This window comes from Pristis pectinata, chromosome 8 (assembly GCF_009764475.1).
Source record: "Pristis pectinata isolate sPriPec2 chromosome 8, sPriPec2.1.pri, whole genome shotgun sequence".
NCBI classification, from domain to species: Eukaryota; Metazoa; Chordata; class Chondrichthyes; order Rhinopristiformes; family Pristidae; genus Pristis; species Pristis pectinata.
In genome coordinates this window covers 29,336,976-29,361,680 of record NC_067412.1, presented here as the reverse complement: position 1 = coordinate 29,361,680, position 24,705 = coordinate 29,336,976, and the positions used below count along the sequence as shown (strand labels likewise).

The following is a 24,705-nucleotide window of genomic DNA, read 5'->3' as shown; positions in this document are numbered from 1 at the left end:
CCAGCTCTGCATCCTATCAATATCCCTCTGTAAGCTCCGACAGCCCTCCACACTATCCACAACACCGCCTATCTTAGTGTCGTCCGCAAACTTACTAACCCAGCCCTCCACCCCCTCATCTAAGTCATCTATAAATATCACAAAAAGTAGAGGTCCCAGAACCGATCCCTGCGGGACACCACTAGTCACTGCCTTCCAATCCGAGGGCACTCCTTCCACCACAGCCCTCTGCTTTCTACATGCAAGCCAATTCCTAATCCACACAGCCAAGCTTCCTTGGATGCCTCGGCCTCTGACCTTCTGAAGAAGCCTACCATGAGGAACCTTATCAAACGCCTTACTAAAATCCACGTAAACCACATCCACCACACTGCCCTCATCAATCTTCCTGGTCACCTCCTCAAAGAACTCTATCAGGCTTGTGAGGCAAGATCTTCCCTTCACAAAGCCATGCTGGCTGTCCCTAATCAGTCCATGATTCTCAAGGTGTTCATAAATCCTATCCCTTAGAATCCTTTCTAACAGCTTACCCACCACAGACGTGAGACTCACCGGTCTATAATTCCCTGGCCTATCCCTATTACCTTTTTTGAACAAGGGGACCACATTCGCAACCCTCCAATCCTCCGGCACCACCCCCGTAGACAACGAGGACTCAAAGATCCTTACCAGCGGTTCAGCAATCTCCTCCCTAGCCTCTCGAAGCAGCCTGGGGAAAATCCCGTCAGGCCCTGGAGATTTATCTGTCTTAATATTATTTAACAACTTCAACACATCCTCTCTCTTGATATCAACAACCTCGAGAACATTACCCCTACCAGCACTCCCTTCCGCATCATCAAGACCCCTCTCCCTGGTGAATACCGAAGAGAAGTACTCATTGAGAACTTCTCCCACTTCTGCCGCCTCCAGGCAAATTCTCCCACCTTTGTCCTTAATAGGACCTACCTTCACCCTAGCCATCCTCCTACCCTTCACGTACTTGAAAAAGGCCTTGGGATTTTCCTTAACCCTACTAGCCAAAGCCTTTTCATGTCCCCTTCTAGCTCTCCTCAGCCCTTTCTTAAGTTCCTTCCTCGCTACCCTATATTCCTCACGGGCCCTGTCTGAACCTTGCTGCTTATACCTCACGTATGCTACCTTCTTCTCCCTAACAAGTCATTCCATCTCTCTCGTCACCCACGGTTCCTTCACCCTGCCATTCCTTCTCTGCCTCACCGGGACATATTTATCCCTAACATCCTGCATAAGATCCCTGAATATCGACCACATCCCCATGGTACATTTTCCTTCAAAAAGGACATCCCAATTTACACTCCCAAGTTCTCTCCTTATAGCCTCGTAGTTAACCTTTCCCCAATTGAAAAACCTCTTGTCCTCTCTGCACCTGTCCCTGTCCATGACAATTTTAAAGGTTATGGAGCAATGGTCACTGTCCCCCAAATGCTCACCCACCAATAGATCCTTCACCTGTCCCGGTTCATTTCCTAAAACTAGATCTAACATGGCATTCCCTCTAGTCGGCCTGTCAACATACTGCATCAGGAATCCCTCCTGGACACACTTAACAAATTCTGTCCCATCTAAACCTTTGGCACTAAGCAGGTTCCAGTCTATATTTGGGAAGTTGAAGTCTCCCATTATAATAACCGTGTTATTTCTGCTTCTCTCCAAACACTGCCTGCCAATCTGCTCCTCTATATCTCTACTGCTACCAGGGGGCCTATAGAATACTCCTAGTAGAGTAACTGCTCCTTTCTTGTTCCTTAACTCCACCCATATGGACTCTAGAGATGATCCTTCTACAACATCCATCTTTTCCACAGCCGTAACAGTGTCCCTGACCAGTATCGCCACCCCTCCCCCTCTTCTTCCCCCTTCCCTATCCCTCTTAAAACACCGAAAACCAGGAATATTCAATATCCACTCCTCTCCTGACGTCAGCCACGTCTCAGTAATAGCCATCTAATATTAAATTCTGACAATGAGAAGCAGGGTCTGTCTCTTCTTCTCCTTTGCAATGCCTGGCCCAGGTCATAGATTCATAGAGTAATGCAACACAGAAACAGGCCCTTGGGCCCAACTCATCCATGCCAACCAGGATGCCCATCTAAGCTAGTCCCATTTGCCAGCGTTTGACCCACACTCCTCTAAACCTTTCCTATCCATGTATCTGTCAAAATGTCCTTTAAATGTTGTTATTGTACCTCCCTTAATCATTTCCTCTGGCAGCTCGTTCCTTATATGTGTCACCCTCAGGCTCCTATTAAATCTTTCCCCCTCTCACCTTAAACCCATGCCCTCTAGTTCTTGATTCCCCAACCTTGGGAAACAAACTGTGTGCATTCACCTTATCTATGCCCATGATTTTATACACATCATAGTCATAGAGTCATAGAGTTATACAGCAAGGAATCAGGATCTTTGACCAACTGGTCCATGCCGACCAAGATTCCCATCCAAGCTAGTCCCATTTTCCAGCGTTTGGCCCATATCCCTCTAAACCTTGCCTATCCATGTACCTAAACAAGTACCTTTTAAATGATGTTAATGTACCTGCCTCAGCCTCTACCTCTGGCAGTGAAAGAAGTCAGACACACAATGTGGTAGTTGAGCCGGTGCTGTACACTGCTGTGAGCAGGGGTCTCCATGGACCTTCTGGTTATCTGCTGATATGCTTTGGTCCAATATGATATATCATGAAGGGAGAGAGAGTCATCATGTCATTTAGGTAATGGTTTAGATTTGGTTGATGGTGAGGGACAGGAGGATAAACTCATTCTATATACTGACCACTCTCTGAGTGGAAAAGTTGCCCCTCAGGTTCGTTTTACATCTCTCCCCTCTCACCTTAAACCTATGCCCTCTAGTTCTTGATTCCCCAACCCTGGGAAAAAGACTGTGCGCATTCACCCTATCTATGCCCCTCATGGTTTTATACATCTCCATGAGGTAAGTCCAGTAACATCCCATGATTGCCTCAACTGAGATTAGCCAACCCAACATAGGGCAGATATTTACATTGTCAGCAAAAATAGTTTTTAAATGAAGCATAATCCTGAAATATGCAGACTGTTCAGATAAAGAACTAAAATCTGTGCCCACAAGAAGCTATAGTGTAGGAGATTTATAGCAGGTAAACATAATGATTCTCATGTGAACTTCCTGCCATTATCTAGCACAAAAATAAGCAAGATGTATGGATTGAGCTGGTTATTTAATAACAATGTCGCATGAACTCATTGAAGCAGAAAAGAGGACAGTGCAAGTACTGTGAGAGCCCATTCACTTCAGATCCTCGTGATTATCTCACAATGTGCATGTAGCCTCAAGCTACTGATTTGAGTGATTAAATTTGAGTGGAATGTGTAGGAACACAGGACAATGTGCACGCTCCTTTGCTCAGCAATTTCTTATGTGCTTGTCCCATGTGATCGAATCTTGGACGTCCTAAGGAACTAAAAAAGGCACCACAAGAAGTTCAGATCCTTCCTTTAATACTTATAGCTGTGTGAGAATGATGTACTGACATTGCTTTCAGGCCCTTGAACCTTCTGAGAAAATATCTTAACTCTCTTCAGTGCCCCCAAAACAATTCAAGCGAAATTGGGAATGCTGCAGTGGGGACTCCCAAAAGAGTCATCACTCTCTGTTGTGGTTTGTCGGTTCTATGAGGTCTTCCTCCCAACTGTAACGACTTTCACAGGCTTTTAGCCTAAAGATAACACATCCTCTATTAAAATTCCACTGTAACTTTTGCTCAGTTCAAACCACTCCTAAATGATGGCTGCAGAAATATTAGACAACATCAGTATGAAGCCAGCTGGAATTAAACTATGAGCAGCAATTCACTTCTAATTGATTCACAAGACAACTGAGATAAATGTGAGCAATGGAATCATTCTTAGTCTGGAGAAAAAAGCCTGAAATACTCTGTAGGAGTCATCTGATATATCGGAAATCACACTTGCAAAGAGCTTGTTTGGTAAAGCCACTCATCTAAAATTAAAAAGTGAAGTAAAATGCTAAGAATACTATAAATACTCAGATACTAAAAGGAAAAAGGAACTTTGATGTCCGCCTGATCATTCTCTGTGTTTCCCCAATGATTATAAAAAAAGTGTGGACTTCCTGTTGTTCAGTGCGTAAATGAGGCTACAGATGCAAATTAAATAATTCAAGACAACAGAGTATAAATATCATTAAGGAAATATTTTAAACATCATATAAATTTTTAAACAAAGAATATCACACAACATGCAACATGATTGTACAGTGCACATCCCGGTTCTGCACACAAAAATATGGTGGGATACAACTCAGGACCACGTCTTATATTTCTGCTTTGGGCTCCTAGGTATCTATCACAAAAGTCACCAGTCCAGAGTGTATGTGTGTCATAGAGCAAGATTACACCAATATCATCTTCACCCACGCTTACTTGAATGTAGCATGCTATCAATGTGAATAATGATGAGGTTGATGGGTTGGGTAGATTGAATCCTAACAACTTCCCCTTTCCTGAACATGGAATCCAGTGGCGGGGGAAGGGTCTCACTAAAATTCCTGCCTTGCTGGTCATCATTGAATTCGATAGAATTTGAACACTGAAGGCAATTAATAAGTAATATCATAAAGGTACACTCATGCATGCAATAATAATACATGGAGGCAGTAATATGTGGTACATTTACTGTGGGATTGTAACAACAGACTGGAAATTAGTGTTCAATCATGTATGGAAAGTGAAGCTTTATCTACATTTCTGTTTTAAGCTTCATTTCGTTCTGCACTGAAAGTGTGTATAATTGCTTCAAATTCAGCTCATTTTGATTAAACAAGTTCCACGACAAATGATTAGAAGTTAAAAGGTTTGACTCACTTAAAAATATTTGTCAAATTCTATTACTTGGGAGGGAAAGAATTAGAAAATCCACAACAAAGAAGGAGCAGGAGTAAGCCACCAGGCCCTTCAAGCCTGGCCGGCTATTTAGTATGATCATAGCTGATCTGTGCCAGCCTCAACTCCTCTTCCATGCCAGTTCCTCATGGCCCTCAATTCCTTGATCTTTCAATTATTTACCGACCTCCGCCTTAAATATATCTGATGATCTGGTGTCCACCACCCTCAAGGACAGAGATATCCCAAGAATCATTACCCTCTGAGAGAAGAAATTTCTATACACACCATTTTTAATGACCAGCTCCTTATTTTGTAGTTTTGTCCCCTTGTTCGTGACTCTTCCATGTGTTATTTTCATTTTAGCACCATGTGCTGAGACGGTACATTGTTACAATTCCCACATTCTCTTTTGCTTTACGCGTTGACTTCATAATGAAGTGGAATTTCAATTGTGAGAAACTATGGATGGAACTGCAATGCTTGCCGAAATTCTGACTGATAGGTCATCTTTTACTTGTTCAGATGATAAGGTCAAGCCATTAATTTAATTAAGGGAATAAAACTCAAGGTTGAGAGGCATTGAGTCCTTCTGGCATTCACCATCAGTGCTAAAAGCAAATTACAAAAGCTTTAGCTGCAAAATCTTCAAATACCTTTAAAAGAGCAGTTTATGCATCAAGTTTGCAATAGGTTTTTTCAAGATGGGAAGGATGATTCAATTCAACAACCACAAATACATTACTTAATGTCAGTTGTGACAAACTCTTACAATCCATAATCCAAGATCAAATTGGTAAGCAATTAGCAATGCAGAATGGATTTAAAGAAGGCAAGTTGCCTTTGAGAAATTAAGAACTTTATTTTGAGTGAAGTGACTGAAGTTAGGCCCAAACACCATTGGCTGAGTCCTCCACTGAAAGTCAACAGCCTTTCACCAGCCATGCTACAGCCGTTGCTTAGAAACCTAAAGACCAGCACAAGAGGAATGCACAAGGGCAGTTGGTTGATGTGATTTGATAACATCGGATTAATAAATTTGCTGTGCCTTGTGTTGACTTTTATTTTTGTATTGATGTAATTACTGGGATAACCAACAATTGTCTAGGGATGACGCCACTCAGCAGGGCTTTCTAGTTTGCCTTCTCTCTTCTCTTCCTTGTTCCCCCTTCTCCTCTCCCACCTCCAAACCCTGCTTTACTCTGCTCCTTGCCTGCCATGAATCTTACAACAAGAATCCACCACAGGCCTAATCACAGTACAGACAAGGCTGTGAACTCATGGCAAAGCACCTTCACTCTAATAGAGACACAAGAGACTGCAGATGCTGGAATCTGGAGCAACACACAAGATGCTGGAAGAACTCAGCAAATCAGGCAGCATCTATGGAGGGAAATGGACATTTCAGTCTTTCAGTCCAAATGAAAGGTCTTTACCTGAAACTTTGACTGTCCATTTCCCTCCAAAGATGCATGTGTACCTTCACTCCAATACTTCATCTCATCTCCAACGTTCCTTACTGGAGTGGAGCTAATCTACAGAACTAGTGGGAAACTATTCATCTTTTGTTGGTTCCGTTTCAGAACCAAAATCAGTCCACCCTCAGTCACTGAGTTACAGTTTGCACAGAGACACTGTACACATTGATGCACATGTGAAGCCTGAACTCCACTGTAACTTAAGCAATAAAAGAGGATGAACCTTAAATCAAATATCTGGAAGACAAAGGTCCTTCACTACCCTGCCCATTTGCAAAACACTGCCCCCAGCAATCAAGACCCACAGAGTGTCCTGATGAATGTGAATCATTCCCCAAATCACAGGGGCCATCTCTCAGCCTTGGCAGAATAATAGGATCCATCACTGTCTCTGGTGCACCTGGATAAAATTGCATTTGAAAGCTAAGATATCAAACCTCACATGAGTCCATTGTCCACAATACAGCAGTGATCCCTGTCCTCCTGTAGGCATAGGCTACCTACAGCAGAAATCTCAAAACACTGGAGATGTACCAGCAACACTCCTGACATAAAATCCACAGACAGGATAATTGTACCAATATCGGAGTCCTCTCCCAGGCCAAAAGCTGAAGCCTTAAGGCTCCAGTCATGCTCAACCAGCTCCATTACCCCACCCACCTGGGTCATTCTTCTCTCCTCTTCCATCAGATAGAAGATACAGGAGCCTGAGGGCACGTACCACCAGACTTAAGGACAGCTTCTATCCCACTGTGATAACACTATTGAACGGTTCCCTTAAACAATGAGGTGGACTATGACCTCACGATCTACCTTGTTGTGACCTTGCACCTTATTGCACTGCACTTTCTCTGTAGCTGTGACACCTTACTCTGTACTGTTATTGTTTTTACCTGTACTACATCAATGGACTCTGTACTAACTCAATGTAACTGCACTGTGTAATGAATTGACCTTTCGATCGGTGTGCAAGACAGGTTTTTCACTGTACCTCGGTACAAGTGACAATAATAAACCAATACCAATACCAATAGGTGAGCTGAGTTGTCCACATGTCACAAACCAGATTCCTGAAACAAGCCCTCTACTCCAAACGCCATTAGGACTGGGCAGGTAGAGAATTCTTCTCAAGAATATCTGCAAAGCTGCTTGTAAAAAGAACAAAATATTTTACTGGCCCAAGACCAGGTAAATAGTAGGAGAAGCACTGAGAGGCAATGAACATTTCTCCTCTCTCTAAAGGGAGTATGTGAATGTTAAATGCCAACAGTGGAAGGAATGTATAGCATCCAAAGGCCCATCCACCCACCCTATCAAACTCCAGCTGCTACTGCAAACACTAGGTCCCACATGACACTCATTAATCACCTCAGAACCCAAAGAACTTCAGTGAAAACAGATCATCCTCAAGCCCATAGTTGTTCTCTTGTCATGGCAAGGTCATGCATCATAATGCAAACCACCTGAAATACTGACATCTACTCTGCCTCCACTGGATAGCTCCTTCAGAGTACTCCGGGTGGTGGAAGCATTAGAACATAGAACATTACAGCACAGTACATTATGCCCTTCAGCCCACGATGTTGTGCTAACATTTTAGCCTGCTCTAAGATCTATCTAACCCTTCCCTCCCACATAGCCCTCCATTTTTCTCTCATTCATATGGCTACCTAAGACTCTTTTAAATGTCCCTAATGTACCTGCCCCCACAGCCTCTGCCAGCAGTGCGTTCCACGCACCCACCACTCCCTGTGTAAAAAACTTACCTCTGACATCCCCGTTATACCTACCTCCAATCACCTTAAAACTACGCCCCTTGTGTTAGCCATTTTTGCCCTGGGAACAAGTCTCTGACTGTCCACTTGATCTATACCTCTTATCATCTTATACACCTCTATCAAGTCACTCTTATTCTCCTCCATTCCAAAGAGAAAAGCCCTAGCTCACTCAACCTATCCTCATAAGACATCTGATTGTTTAATCCGATCAGTGATGTGTTCTATCAAAGTTCATGTGGCAGTAAGACTTTTGCTGTGTGCATTGCTTATGAGTCATGTTGTTAGATAGCCCTTGTTACCAGTTACCACCCTTTGGTTTGTTGTTGTGGCTTCAGTGCAAATGGCATGGCAGAGTACTGCAGAATGAAAGCATCATAACTGCTGTTAGAATGCAAAGCATTGGAATGCATTATGTTGTACCTGTGTTCACACATCAAAAAGTGATGTGCATAAACTCAGTGGCATCCTGTGCCATTGGGAAGCTTGCAATCCTTGCAAAGCCAAGTCTTTGCTCCTCTTGCTGCTCTGAGGAAGGAAGAATGTAATTAGTTGGTTCTCTTTGGATACATAACCTCATTAGTGCAACAAAGTACAGAAAATTGCAAAATTGTACAGATACCTCCAGCTACGGCATAGCAGGAGATCACTACAAAGAGCATCATGGCCACAGGCAAAATGGTTCTTGCCCTGCTTTGAGGATGCATTTATAATTGGGCCAGATGGTCAGTGAGGGTCCTCATTGAAGTTCTGGTAGGAGAATGCCTATCTCTATACCCTGGATCAGTAATGTCTTCCTCTGAGAGCCCATCTCTCCCTCCGCTTCCTCCCTCTTCCTGCAGCTTTTTCTGCTGTTTTGCCTCTGCTCATTCTTACAGCTCCCTGTAATTATTGCCATTCAGCATGTAAGAGAGATTAGGACTTGGTGTGGGTGGGATTGAGTGAGGGTCATACCCCTGCAAGTGGTAAGGGGCAGGAAAGGCATTGGGACTTAGTGTAAAATGGGTCAGAGTCCAACAAAGTGTGGGTGGGAAAGAAAGATTTAGGATTGGGTGAAGAGGGGCTTATTTTCATTGAAGTATATAAAACTGATGAGGTAAACCAGCCAACACCAGGCCGCTGAAAAAGATATATTATTCAAGCTCTGTAACTGGAAGAGATTAGCAGGCAGACAGAAAAAGATCTGAGAATTTTCTCAAAGCCTTCGTGGAAAAGTGTAACGTCCCCACTAACTCCTGGGAAACCATGGTCCGTGACCACTCAAAGTGGAGAAGGAGCATTTGGGTCGGTATTGACAATGTCAGGTCCTGTGATAGGAGCACGCACAAGGCCAGTATGAAGAGCAGACGGACTGCACATTATCACAACTAGCCACCTGCCTGCCTTGCCAGGAACCTCCTGCCCCATCTGCAAAGGAGTCTACAGTTTCCTCATTGGCCTTGGCAGCCACAGGAGAAACTAGGTTGGAAGCAGGTCATCCTCAACCCCTCAGGGGCAACCTAAGGAGAGAAACCAGGGGCATTAAGTGATCCAGAGAAGTAATGAAAAGTCAATTTAAAAGACCTGTGAGAATTTTACTCAAAAGAGATAAGTGGAATCGTTTGGGAGAGGGAAAAATATAGCCATTTTATATCAAACTGGTTTACACTGAAATTCCCTACAGTTTTAAACCTGTTCACATAGTGACTCTGAAACATTGCTCTGGTTAATTCTATGTCACACAACTGGCGTTGGTGTCACTGAAAGTGAACTCACAAGAGTTGAATATCTGGAAAGTTCTAACTTCACGCACTCCTAAAGCAATCCCCGGCGTGTAACCACAGCTTAAAATCAACGTTAACGTGGGAATGTCGAGCACTGAAAAACTATTCCTTAAAGTAAATGCGGATATATAATGTTATCTATTCCGCGTGTTTGCTGGTTATGCAATTGTCATTCTCCATATGCTGTGCTGAGGATGCATCTCTTCGGTTTAGCAGGTGCCAAGGCGCTTTTTGTAAGGATTTGAATATGTTTGAAGGCTATTTGAATATCGCCCAATGGCCAGGCTAGGGGGGAGGATCCACCGCTCACTTAAGTTACAGCGAGTTAAAATGTTCATCATGTTGGAATCAGGCAGGTTGTAAATTGAGAGGCAAAATAACCGGCGTGGAGGGGAGAGAGCGAGCGAGCGAGACAGCGAGAGGGAGATGGGGAACGTTGGATCAAAATCTCTCCAAGCCCACTCCGAAGTATAAATGAGGCTTGGGGAAAGAACTCATAACTTGGACAGTTTGCAAGGTCCCATCGCTGTTGCATGGATGAAACTGAGAGCAAGTTTTGCAGGGCTTTTGGTTTCTAATTCTGCATTAATTTTTATTCAGTTGAAAAGCATGTTTCCAAAGTTTCCCCCCGTTCTACAGAGCAGGAAGCCGACTCATGGGATGTTGTAGTTGGAGTGCCTGTATTCACCTCGGTTCTCTCAAGGCTCAGTCGAAGGCGCCGCTTCTCCTTACCATGATCATAGTCTTCACCTATTTTGTCTACTGTCTGACGGGCTGCTGCGACACCATGCCGAGCCCCATCCCTGTGTCTCCCCAGCGCCGGGCGGCCAGCCCACCGGTCGCAGCCGCTGACTTGGGGCGATACCAGGGCAGGGAGCCGCCCGATCGCTCTCCCTACCCCGCTCCTCAGGACGAGGAAGCCGCCGCGGGGCGCTGGAATATCTCTGTCTTTAACAATTTTGGGAGTAAAAAGTTTCCCCAGGCCGTGATAATCGGGGTGAAGAAAGGGGGCACAAGGGCTCTACTGGAGTTTCTGCGGATTCATCCGGATGTCAGAGCCGTGGGAGCAGAGCCGCATTTCTTCGACAGAAACTACGAGAGGGGACTGGACTGGTACAGGTCTGAATCTGCGGGCAGTACCTCACCCACCTACACACACACTCACCGACCTTCCCTTTCAATGATATCGATTGAGGTTAAAGGCGAATAGTAAAGCTCAAAAACTTCCAAAAATTATACATTTGCAAAGCTTAACATGTTTTCATGTAACAGGAACTATAATATCAGTCTAGTATCGCCCACGATAGTTATGAAGTACGAAATATTTATTTTGCCAAGTCACGGTATTACTCTGAACGAGCCCTATTTATTCTTAATTACATTTGGCTGTTCTGCAGATTGATTAATGTGAGAAATATACCTGCTTTTTCCGGAGAGGTTTGTGTTAGTATGTAAAAAATTGTCTGCAGAATGTGACACATACTTCATTGTCAAAGTACCAATCCTTATACAGGATAAAGTTGAGAGGGAGGATTTAAATTTATTTTAAACTCATAAATGATAGAAATTGTGACATAATTTGGTGAATATTAAGTTCTTACTTTCAGTTTAGTCTGTTATAGGCACAAATGTGACATTTTTATGTATTTTGAAAAAAGCGCTTAATACTACAGTTCTATGATTTGAACAGGAATCTCTCTCTCTCTCTCTCTCACACACACACACACACACACACACACACACACACATAAAATTAATCTGCTGTAACCTTTCTGGATTCATGAAATATAAAATATTCATTTTGCCAAGCAGTAGTGCTGCAGATGGATTCTTATTCTGGAGCAGTCATATTAATATGAATGCCAATCTATTCTGTGTTAAATGGAATTCTTTACTGTTTCTTCTAGTTAAAAATAAGACAACTAGACCAACCCAATCATTGACATTCTGAGTGGCACATACACACATTAGTAATTGGACCTATTGTTGTAGCTCCAAACAAAATCAATCTTTTCAGGAATGTTCAGGGTCAGCCCGCACAGCATTGCAATTGTATTCTCAAAATAAGAATTTATTAGTTTGTGACCCATCTATAAGGTTTAACAAGGTGAATGTCTTAATTATAGCTATTATATTCCAATTGTTGATTCAGTTACAGTATTGGAGATTGCATTTTGATTTAGAATGCTGTTTGAAATATACAAAACCTAAAATGTTAATGGGAGGCAGCTGCTCTAGAATATTTGTGTCTCAACAATAAGGAAGAGATAAAAGAGGTTTTGCAAAAGAATAATAACTTTTAAAAACCTGTGTAATGGAACAACCTCCCTTAGCAATCAAAGCCTTAGACAACGATGTACAAAAGTAGAAATCATCCAGCTAATATTTAAAATATATCACGCACATGATAAGTAGAATACGTACTATGCAGCATTTAAGAATGAATCTATCCAGTCATTACACAGCCACATAAATAAGAAAAAAATCTTTTGAGATGCAATATAGGAATATGGTAGTTGGGATACCCAGCTCTCCATCAGTGAAATTCAATGGACCATAACTCGGTGAAGATGGAACCGGTGTCACTGAATTGCCAGTTCTGTTATTTTATTCATATTCCAACTAGCTATGAATGCTGGCTTTTCCCATTTTGTTTTACAATCAGCCTTCTGCTCGTGGTCATGCAAAGTTAGTTTATGTGTTAGACAGATGTTTCAGAATTGGCAAAAGTACCATAACAAGCCTTGGAGATTAGATAGTGGTTGTTTGGTTTAGAGGGTATTACAGTAAAGATCTGCTCTTCCATGGAACAATTCAAATGTTTAAGAATGATTAGACTACATTAGGGAGAATTTTCAAGTTCTTGGATCATCACTCAGTGTGCAGCAGCCATGGTTGGTCAGAACATTGTGAATCCATTTTTAACGTGGAAAATAGTATCATATTTCAGAATGATTGCAAAATAAAATCAAACAGAAAAGTCATGAATAGCCAGAGAAACACTCACGTGTTTTGTAACCATTGTCTTGGGTTACAGTCTTGAAGTCATTGTGCTGTTATTATGGGCTATTATTTTCACATTGAAAGTTTGCATTTATGAGGTGGCAGTCCTTGCGGGTAGCCACGGGCCTTCATTTGTGCGATATGTATGGTGGTGTACATGCTAAGGGATTAAGGATTGTGGAACATTTTTTTGGAATGTTATCTGCAAGATTGTTTACAGTGGCAGTTATTTCTGGGAGCTAGAATGCTTGGTATATATTAGATATTATTAAAATGATAGAAAATACAACATCACTTTAGCATGTCTAGTGGCTTTCAGAAGATATAATTTTTTTGCCCCACACTAGTTTTTAATGTGCATGTTTGATATCGTATTATTTTAAAGTATCCACAGGAAGGATCTTTTTAAGCCATGATATAACAGTTTACATTTGTTTTGGTTTTGAAATCCTTTCCCTGTATTTAAAGATATTAAAACTAAATAAGATGTCTATGTTATATGATATTCTGAGGCTACTAATCATTCAGATATGTTTTCCAATAAAATCCATTTATTTTGGGGAAATGCAGAAACCGGTCCTCATTATCCACTGTCAAAATGTCAGTACTATATTCTCAAAATGACAATGAGAATTAATTGCCCAAAGGGTTAGTGTGAGCCTGGGAGAATAAGTAGTCTTGCCTAATCACAGGCACTTTGATTTAAAAGGAAAAGTATGGGTATTACACTCTATTACAGCCTAACCTTTCCACATCTATATGAAATTATTACTTTTGAGTTCCTCCGATACCAGTCACTTATCAAATATGCTCTGACCAGTGGTACTCCTATTTAATTTCCACATGGCAAATGGCAAAACTCGTATTTTTCCTGAAAATTACAAAATTGTGACCTCCATGGAGTTTCCAAATTCATTGTTTAAACAATGGTTGAAAATATGCATGATGTAGGTCTCTTAGTCTATTATTCAGCTAATAATAGCAGCATCTTCATAATTTTTTTTAATATTTTAAAGTAATAGCATCATCTGTGTGGATATATAAAAGATCAGTATAATCTACCCTTAAAACCTCTGTGATATGCACTGAGGTAAAAGTTTGTACTGCAGAAAGTCCAGGCAAAAGAATATGATCTTCTTTTACTCCTCATCACTGCTACTGCAATAAGTTCTTAAATTAAAGATATGTTATGGAGCACCAGTCTTTCATGTTGATGTGATGAAATATAAAATGTAATGGATTAAGGACATTTGAGGAAAGTAATCAGAGAGATGGTGTGAAAAGCAAATTACTGAATTATTTCCCTTAGAATCTGATGATGAAAATCTTGATTGAAAAGTAACTGGTGATTTGTATCAAGAGTTTCTTGTTGGCTTCTTAAAAAAAGCCTTTGTGTCGTAAAACTTTGCCCCTTATAATGTAAGGTATTTTATCATAAAATAATGCTGTCAAAAACGTATTTAGGCATAATATATCAGAGGGAAATAACTCTCAATTTCAGCAGTGCATAGCCTGGAAACATTTATAACATACTGTACCAACCCTCTTTTAACATAAATTCAGTCACTACCAAAATTATTTCTTTCTTTTTTGATAGATTTTTACATAAGATAAGGTGTTTCTTGTTTAAATGTACAATGTTTAAAAGGTTCCTTTAAGTGACCTTTTTCCCCTCTCTTTGCCATTTGCGTCCAGCTGGAATTCTACAGGCAGATAAATTGTGCCTGGGAAGGCTGAAGAGTTGTGAGGTGAACTTTTGACATAATTGAATTTGTTATAACTTGATATTAGCCATCCTTACAAATTAAACATTCAGGCACTGACAGAAATGCATCTTAACAGCTTTAGCACTATAATATTCATAAGAATTACTTTTGAGGGATTTGAAATGTCAAAAGATTCTACAAGAATTCTAATTATTGACATTTCATATCAACGTAGTTTAACATAAACTGCTCAAGTGTGATTAAATGTAGAGATTTTCAGTGTGTAATTTGCAATGTGATCTCTGACACTGAATCTTTAGTAGCTAGATGTTGAGACAAACCAAATAGTTGATGTTGAATGAAAGATTTTTTCTTTGGTCATGCTGTGCAATGCTCAGGATGTTACTGCATCTTTAGTGCAGAGAATTAATAATGTGTTTTCATATTTAGTGTCTCTGATATATAGGCACTCTGCAATCAGAGTCAGGACATAAAATGCATATGTTCACGTGAATAATTTGAATTTAACTGTAAATGTGTAAGCTTATATAACTTGCAGAATGGGAATAAAGGCTGTAAGGTTCTAAGGTGAGAGCATTGTCAGTGTGAGGTATAGGTATTATGCCTATAAGTTGGGGCCAGGTGTTTGAATCCTTGTGCATAGGTGAAAAAAAATTGAGATGTCATCATTGTGCATCTGTGCACCCCCTAGTGGCCAGTCACAGAGCAGGGAAGGACAAGGCCTGGTCTATTCTCCCAGCAGTAAAATGATCCTTTTAAAAACTGCACATTAAAAGAGCAGCTAAAGGCGCAACCAAGATTGGTATTCAGGAAGGATTAATTTAAATGAGCCAAAGATTCAGATGGTTTGGAGGTTTGGTCCTGTTAAACAGTGAAGACTGAGCTTTCCCGAGCTTGCTGATTGGAGCTGGGGAGGTGCGTAGGCCACTGCCTTTGCCTCAGCATTGTGAAGCAGGCAGGAGACACCTGCCTGAGAGTCTTCAAGTAGTTACATGATGTGAACGCGGGATTGAATGAGGCTTTGATGATTTTCCATGGTTGCTTGGCCAACACTTGATGAACTGCTGTCTGTGGGAGGGCTTTTAGCATCTATTGGTCATTAGCATAACATGACAGAATCAAAAATTGAAGGCTGGGCATAGATGCATACAAACCCAGTTCTGGTGTAAAGATTCAACATTTGGTAAGCTTGAAATTCTAGGCAATTACTTTCATTTTAGCAAACAATAAATAAGGTTCCAAATGTTAAAGGAATAAACCCAACAGTTGGTGTTCTGGTGTAATGAAGATGACACTTAGGAAGGGAGTATTATAGTCTAGGTCATCAGCTCCAGGATCTTACAAAATGTCTATATCAATAGTTTACCAAAACGTTCAGCATTCAGAGGCACAATGACAACTAAAGCCACTCCAAATGCTTGTTCATTTTGCAATATTAATACTTTCGTATTTAGCTAAATTTAGTCACTTCCATTTAAACTGGAGACATGACCTGAAATAAAATTATTGGGAAATCATCAGCTGATCAGGCAGCATTTGTGGAAGGAGAGACAAAGTGAGTGTTTTGAATCAATTACCTATCTGGTAGTCAAGTGCTTTTGTACGTAAATGAACGCTGCTTTTCTTGATGGGATGATGTTGCCATATTTAGAGCACCAGGTCTTGAGCTTTATTCAAGTACCAATATTAGTCACCCTGATGGTTGATGAGACTTGAGATTTCTCACTTTCAATGAGTCAAGGTTTATTCATTTGAGCTAATGTGGACTTTGCACTTTTTTTCGTAAACTTTATATTAAACATCATGGTAACAGACAAACTGATTCCTGAGTTGCTGATAATTCAGTACCTCTTTTTGCTGATAAAAGTGAAATTGTGCAACAATTTAAATACTGAGCAATGAAATTAGTGTTAAATGGCAATTTAATGTTCAGAAAAATCAGATCATTTGTGTTAAGTAATGTTAAATTAAGAACAGTAACTCATACTGACTTTTTGAAATAAAAGTGAAGAAATGAAACACACAGCAGAATGAGAGTGGAGTTTTACAGTTAATGTTGAGTTGGAGGAGCCCAACTTGGTTGAAATACAATATTGAGAAACCAATATTATAATTTACGATTCAATTCCTCTTACTGCAGAGCCTTCTTCTAGGCTTATTATAGATTTAAATGCTTACATTATTGATGGATTGATGGGACTAATGATACCATGTAGTTATTTCTCCTGGGTTCCAGTATAGATTGAGTGAAATGTACTGCTGGCTCGAAAGCAGAAAGCTTAAAGTCAGAGCTGATGAAAAAGATTGACTGTGTGAAAGTATAGTTTGGTTTGTTAACATCATCAATCATTACTATTACCTGTCAATACAATGTTAAGCAGTTCCTAAGCCATTGGGTTATTCAGTCTCCTGTCAATAACTGTTGGGCATTCTTTCAGATGTGACTCAGCAAGGATGACAAAGTAGTATCTTTAAGATCCATGTACAGGAGCCAAGGGGAGTTGGGATCCATATCTGAGGACGGGGGATGGGGGAATTGGGATCTATGTCCAGGAGTTGGGGAGTTCAGATCCATATCCTGGGACTGGAGGACTGGGCAGTTAAGATCCATTCCCAGTAGCTAAGGGGAGTAGGGATTTGAGGTCAGGAGTCTGAGACTTTGGATCCATGTCCAGGGACTGGGGGATTGGGATCTGAGATCAGAAGCCTCTGGATTTGGAATACGAGGAGAGAAGCTGGACATGTTGGATCCATGTCCTGATGCTGGGGGTTGGATCCATGGCCAGGGATAAACACTGGCCAGAACACAGGTCAGACCTTGACCCAAGAGAGGAGGTGGAAACCCTATGGGTCAGAGAGCAACCAAATAAACATGGGTGATACACACAAATTGGGTTGCCAACTGGGGTGTAGTTTTCAGAAGATGGATTTTATTCTTGCGAATGTTCTTCTATTTAAGATTTGAGGTAAAATTTTACAAATCCCAATCAAAATGTTGTCTATTGCATTTGAATTAATTATGTTTGATCTTTACGTCCACCTTCCTTATGCTGGCTTCTTGCCCTGCCATTGGCAGCTACACTTTCAAAGGTCAAGTCTGAAGCTGAGAGATTATCTTCTAAACCTCCACAACTTTCTCTTCCCCATTAAGGCATTCCTTAAAACCTACCACTTTGATCTAGTCTGCTCTGAAGTCTCCTTTGGATCGGTGTCAGCTTTTGTCTGATAATGCTACTGTGAAACGCTTGGGGTGAAAAGTTTTACCCAATCAAGACCTGCTACAAATTATTGACTTATGATTCAGTTCCACACCAGGTAACTGCTATGTTGAATTTTGTTGGTCCTCCTTATGCAATTAAACAGTAAAAAATATGTAAGCACTTTCAGTCTTCCTGTGAGAACAGATCTCCAGTCAGCTTTTAGATTCATAACCCCGGGATGTTTTAGTCATGTGATCACTGCAGTCATCTGTGCTTTATTTTTCTATTCAAACAGCTCTATGGCTCGATTGACGCAAATTTTAAATAATGTTCTTTTGTGATGACGTGAAGGTCATGTACCATCCCTTTCAATTGGCAAGCTTATCGAGGGAAGTGATAATGTGACGGATGTCATCTATCCAGGCTTCTTTTCCAAATAATATGAGCATCTTGACATTTACCTTGCCATAATTGAACATTGCCATACGGCACACATCATCAACATGTGCTGAGCACATGAACTTAACCAAAGTGTACGAAAAAGAATGTGCAAACTAATTGAACTTAAAGGGAATTTTTATCTACAGATAAAAATTCAGATCCTATGGTGGGTTTGGGGTGGGGGCAGGTGAATGGATTACTGGGGGAGCCAGCAATCTAACCCATTGCATCATTTATACCTTTGGGATCGGGATTTAAATGAAGCCCAGCTTGCTAGTTTATAAATCTTCCCTATTTGCCGGCTGTAGTCCTTTATTAAATAGTTTTGTTTGATCTCAAGCCAATTTCAACTCGGCAGTAATCCGTAGCGAAAAAAATGCAATAATTTGGTTCAGTACTGAGTTGGCTAAAACTCATTAGAATCATAAGGGGTGAGTGATGTGTTGAATAGAAATGTCATACTAGAGAACTGGTTACTGTGGTTTGTGGATGTAGATCATTTATAGAATGAGGAGACACTGTTTCTAATGACAGAAGGACTGATAATCAAAACACACAGATTTGTCAAAAGAACTAGATGCAAGCTGGAGATCTTTCCTTTAATGCTGAGAATTGTGATCTCAAATGCACAGCTCAGCAGGATAGTGAAAGCAGATTCAGTGGAAACTTTTAAAGAGATATTGGATAAATATTTGAAGAAAAAATACATTAGGCCATGAGAAAAGTGTAGCAACAGGGACTAATCAGAAAGCTCTTTCAAAGAGCTCACAGGGGCACAATACACTAAGTGACCTTTTCCTGTGCAGTGTTATTCAAGGAAATATATAAGAGATCATTCAACCCAACAGGCCTAGGGCAGTGCTCATACTCTGCATGAGGCACTCACTTCCCTGTTTCAAATCCCGTCAATGTTTCCTTCCTTTCGTTTCTTGCTTAACCAGCTCAATTTGAGTGCAACAACTGATAATAACCCAATTTTTCCCTGACTTAACAAGTTACATTTTCCAACTGCCCTCTGGATGTAGAGGTGTTTTTAGAATTCCATTTTGGAATTATTTGTGACTATCTTTATTAATAATCCCAAGTTCTGGTCTCTCCTGTGCATCCGTTCTTTCACTATCCCTTTCATAATCTGGAAGATCCTTCTCAGGTCATCCCTCAATTTTCTCCTTTTCTAAAGAAAAAGCTGCAGCTTCTTTATTCTTTCCAGACAAGTGTGCCTCTCTGTTATTGTATCATTCAAGTAAATTTTTTTGCACCTTCTCCTGTGTCTCTCGCTATCCTTTTTATAATATGGAAAGTGCACAGAACTCCAAGTGCAGATCACCAGCTTTCAACACATGGTCAACATAATTTCTGCTTCTCAGATATAAATATATCCCACAGTTTGATATATTTATAGGTCACTGACCTGCATTACTGCTTTTGGTGACGTGTGCACCTGTAGCCTCAATCCCTCTTATATAGAATGAAAACAGAAAATGCTGATAACACTCAAACAGGATCCATGGAAAGAAGAAGAGTTAACATGGAGACACTGCGGATCAGCAGAGTTAACATTTCAAGTTGATGATCCAATCCCTCTGTTGTTCTGCCTTTATATAGAGGCTTGTCCCAAGGAAAATTGAGTGATATAGTTTACAAGGATTTGCAAGTAGTGTTGGAGTAATTAGAAGAAGTGAAAGAGGTTGCAGTTGTGGAGGTCATGAATGTTGGGAAGGAAAGTAATGAGGATTCTGTACGACCATTAGTTGTTGGGAAAAGGATGAAATAGGAGGTCGACAAGGCCAGGATGTTGATAAGCATTTGGGAAATTGGAGTGTTGAGGAGCTGGAGTTTGTGGAATTTAGTTTACAGGTTGGGTTGGTGCTTGGGAACGGTAGTTTGGGGAAGAGAAAGAAAAAGGCTGGTGAAAAATTGGCCTTCATTAAAAGGTTTATAACTATGGGCACCTTCATCTTTTTAAAATGGGAGAAATGGGTCTTTTTTACTAAAAGCCTGCGAGAGAAAAAAGGCTGAGACAGGAGAAGGAATCAAGGTACGTGATGCATTGAGGAAATGAAACAGGAATTAGAAGTGAAGCAGAAGATGGAATGAGGAGTGATCAAGGGAACGTGGGGAGGATGGAGGTAGCAGCGGTGGAGTGGGAGATGAGAATGGGCAACATTTTTTTAAAGTAAACAGCCTAAAAACTGGGGCTTAAGTGGGGATGTGGAAATAAAAAAAATATGCAGCATGCAACAGGACAGAATTATTTAATTGTGATTTGCTTTCACTGATGAGAGGAACTGCACAGCCAGGGGAGATGTTAAATTGGCGCGGCTTGATAAATCAATTGATACTTGCTGGCAGGACCATTTATTTATTTAATTTTATGCACGCCTTCATCAATTGGGTGCAATTGATTAATTGTTCTCACATAGTTGGAATCTCATTTAATTCTATATTTACAGAGGAAAAGATTCTTGGAGAGAGAAATTAGACTGCTAGGCCATAAATTAAACCTCCCAAGGTTAAAGTATTAGTTAATACCTGTAGTGTTACTGTTTATTATCTTTAGTGCTCAGTTTGGGTGCTGGATAAGCCTATATTGAGATTTAATTCACGTTAGCTGTACTTTAAATCTACTTTATTTTCGTTTAAAGGAATCATTTGTCTTGGTGAGGAGAGATGATGGGGACCAAGAACATAGCAAGAAATAGTGAAAGAGTTTGTAAAGTATCTAATCCTTCTGAAGTCTATAGTTATGATGGTGGTTGGAGATGAGGATGGGGAAATAAAACAAATTTGGAGAAGGCAGGGAGTCACAAGGAGGGAAACGTTAAAGCAAGGGTACCATCTTATAATGGAGAGAAAGATTAAATGACTCGGTCAGAGCTGAACCCAGTAAGTAGGAATGTAAATGAAAAATAAAACAAGTCTGATGGGTCAACAGAAATGATGTAACTGAGAAATGTTTTGGGAAGTAAATATGATACTTGTGCAAAGATTTATGAGTCTAGCTTTTGCAATCACACCACAAATGTTTTATTACACTTGCATTATTTCTCATTGGCCACACTATTATTGGAAACCCTGGGGTTTGTTATGGACATGGATACACATACCACATCAAGTGGGACTGAATTACAATCAAGCTGTTTTATTATTAATAGGTAAATTGCCATTTAACATTTAAATCAATTGATGTGAGAACTTCAATTCTCATTGCAGTTTGAAACGTAAATATGGGATTGCAACTTGTAACCAAGCCTCCATTAAATAGGGAGAGGAAGGTAAAGGGCTCAGGGAGATAGGCCAAAGATTGCATGGCAAAGATTGCACTATGACCTAGATAATCCTCCCACCCCTACTCCCAATACTAGGGAATTAATATCCAGATGGAGTCTCCAGGCTGTTGATCACCACTGGCATAGAAGACATCCTAATCCCTGCGTCTTGAAATAAGCCACATTCTCCTTGCCTCTAACACAGTCACTGAATCCTTCTGGATAGTGGGCTCACTATAGGTTGTGTCAGGGCTGTGAAGGTGGCTCCTGAACTTAAATCCTGGCACTCTTGGGGCCCAGAAATTAGCAAAAGTCTTGGCTGTCAGTTTTATGTAATAGCGGTGGAAATTGGGAACATGATTGGGCCAAAGTTTACCCGAAATAAAGACAGAAAATGCTGGATGCACTCAGCAGGTCAAGCAGCATCTGTGGAAAGAGAAACAGTTAACGTTTCAGGTCCGGGACCCTTTGTTAGAACTGGGAAAGGGAGAAATCAAGTTAATTTTCAATAGTGGAGAAGGTGGGGGAGGGATGGGTATATCTCTGAAAAGGTGAGATCAAAAGAGTAAATATTGCAGTGAAGTAGTCGTCAGGTTCAAATTAAGCTTGTTTGTGTAATGTGTTGCTAATTGTAAGGCTGTGGTACGTGGCTGTCACATCAGACTGTACAAATAGAAAAAGAAAAAATAAGCCAAAAAGATGACAGACAGAAATGGCCAATTCTGATATAGACAGAAAGATAGATTGAGTCTTGTTCCATTGGAGATTTTGATATTGAGTCCTACAGACTGTAACGTGCCCAGATGGAAGATGAGGCATTGTTCCCCAAGCTTGTGTTGGGCCTTGTAACAGTGCAGGAGGTCACAGAGAGAAAGGTGAGGATGGAAGTGGGATGGTGAATTAAAGGCCCAGTGCAGGCTCCTGTCTGTATAAGAACAGGCCATTTTCTTTATTTTACCGATCTCTCCCCCCACCTGAAAACTAACTTGTTTTCTCTCTTTCCCCGTCCTGACCTGAAACATTAACTGTTTCTCTTTCTGTAGATGCTGCCTGACCCTGTGAGTGTTTCCAGCATTTTCTATTTTTATTTCAGATTTTCAGAATCTACAGATTTTTGATTTTCATTTATCTGAGGCGTTGCTTCTCGAATTGGCTGCAAGGGCATATAAGGCGATATAAGCAGCTAATCCATTGTTCCATGGACCAAGGTCCATTTCTGCATAATCAGGTTTTTGCCTCTTATCAATGTGGAGTCCAGGAACAAACTGGATCCTTCATACATCATGGTGGGATTGAATAGAGGAGGGCAATGGTGGGCTGTTGCATAAGTTCAGACACAGTTTGGATGAAGGTGGTTGCCATAAAGCATGGTGTATAAATTGGACCTTTGGCCATTGTATTTTGTGTAAACAAAGGACCAAGTTGTAAGATGATGCAATTTAAACAAACCTGAAATGGAAATTGTGAAAATGGGTTAGACACCTATATTCTTGACTCACTTTGCTAAATAGCCAACAATTGAAGAAGTTGGTTTTTACATTATAAGTTAGAAGTCTCTAGGTGAGCACTTAAATTGCTAAGGCATAGAAGGCTCTGGATGGATTCCTGGTAAATGGGATGAGTATAGATGGGTACTTCATAGTTAGCATGGACATGGTGGGCTGAAGGGCCTGGTTCTGTGGGCTATGACTCTCAATTACGCATCAGGCAGACACTCAGTTTAAAACCTCAACATTGCAACAAGGGTGACAGTAAGCTGTGTGATTAGTTGAGATGAGCAGTCCATATTGTATGCTTGCATTCCATGCATGCCATTAACCAAAGAGTCATACAGTGCAGGAAGAGGCTATTTGTTCCATTGCTTTGTGAAGTCACTATTGAGTTGATCTGACTCCCATCCTGTTTACCTCCAAGTCCTGAATTTTCCTCTTCAAGTATCAATCCAATTCCTTTCTGAAAGTTGTGATCAAGTTTGCTTTCACTCCCCTTTAAGATGACTTGTATATTTATCGTTTCCTCTCCCAATTTTTTTGCCAATGATCTGACCGTGATTAGATGCATACACACCCCTTTGTCTCTGACTAGCAGGCTGGCACCTATTGTTAATCTGCTTGGTGTCAAAACCATAGTGCGGCTCTGCACTGAGCGATATTGTTGTTTAACTGTCTTTCAAGCCAGCAGTCTCTTTCTTGTCTCTATATCTGTGGAAGGGAGGGCGAGCACTGATTGATGGTGAGAAGTGGTGGCCAAGGGTACAGATTAGATCGGATCACATGTTTGAGAACGTGGAATGAGGCACCAAGGCTGCCCTTGACTGCCAGGTGCAGCACAATCAGCATGTGGGACTAATAGCGTTGCAGATGATCACAAGGAAATCTATCACCCAATCACAGCTTGTTCATTTGCTGCAACAAGGAACAAAGGAATGTATAAATTGACTCTAATTACAACTGCTTCCCTTAGGGTACACAAAATACATAAATAAACCACCTTTCAAATGAATCCTCAATAAATCATTCCATTTAGCCAGAGTGGGTTAGGCAAAGAAAACTTTCTTTTGCTGTTATTCATTGATACTTAAAATTAAACCGATGGAGCTTGCATCCAATCCTAGGACAGACTGTATTTCAATGAATATTTAATATATAAATAGACTTAAAACTCAGAGACACAAGAGACTGCAGATGCTGGAATCTGGAGCAACAAACAATCTGCTGGAGGAACTCAGCAGGCCGAGCAGCATCTGTGGGGAAAAGGAATTGTTGACGTTTCAGGTCTTAATCCTGCAAGAAGAGTAGGAGTGGAGAGGGGAGACAGCCATTATGAAAAGGAGAAGGGGTGTGGTGAGACAGGGGCTAGAGGTGACAAGTTAAAGTGATTTAAAACTCAATTTGCTGCCTGTATTTTAGCTGGTTTCTTCTGCAATGGAAAAGACTTTGTGAACATAAAGTGTGCCAGGCTGATTCTGTTGCACACAAGGCCAACCATTGATGGTTTACTACACTTTTTGAGGTGTGGTACAATTTCTAGGTCCACACAGCTATATGACTGATCACATTTGTTGTGGTCTACATTATTTGAGGTCTTTAAGTCGAGGGCAAACTTTCTTATTTCAGGAATGTACTATTTTCTTAATCAACAGTTCCAAC

General features: G+C 40.8%; 1 protein-coding gene across 1 annotated transcript in view; it reads left to right on the top strand.

Moving 5' to 3' along the window:
* Positions 1-10,118: 10,118 nt before the first annotated feature.
* LOC127573330 (heparan sulfate glucosamine 3-O-sulfotransferase 3B1-like) overlaps positions 10,119-24,705 on the top strand; it is a 145,542-nt gene continuing 130,955 nt past the window's right edge. The window contains exon 1 of the mRNA XM_052021411.1: positions 10,119-11,035. Coding sequence (XP_051877371.1) covers positions 10,572-11,035 — 464 coding nt within the window. The 5' untranslated portion in view covers positions 10,119-10,571. The remainder of the gene's footprint in view (positions 11,036-24,705) is intronic.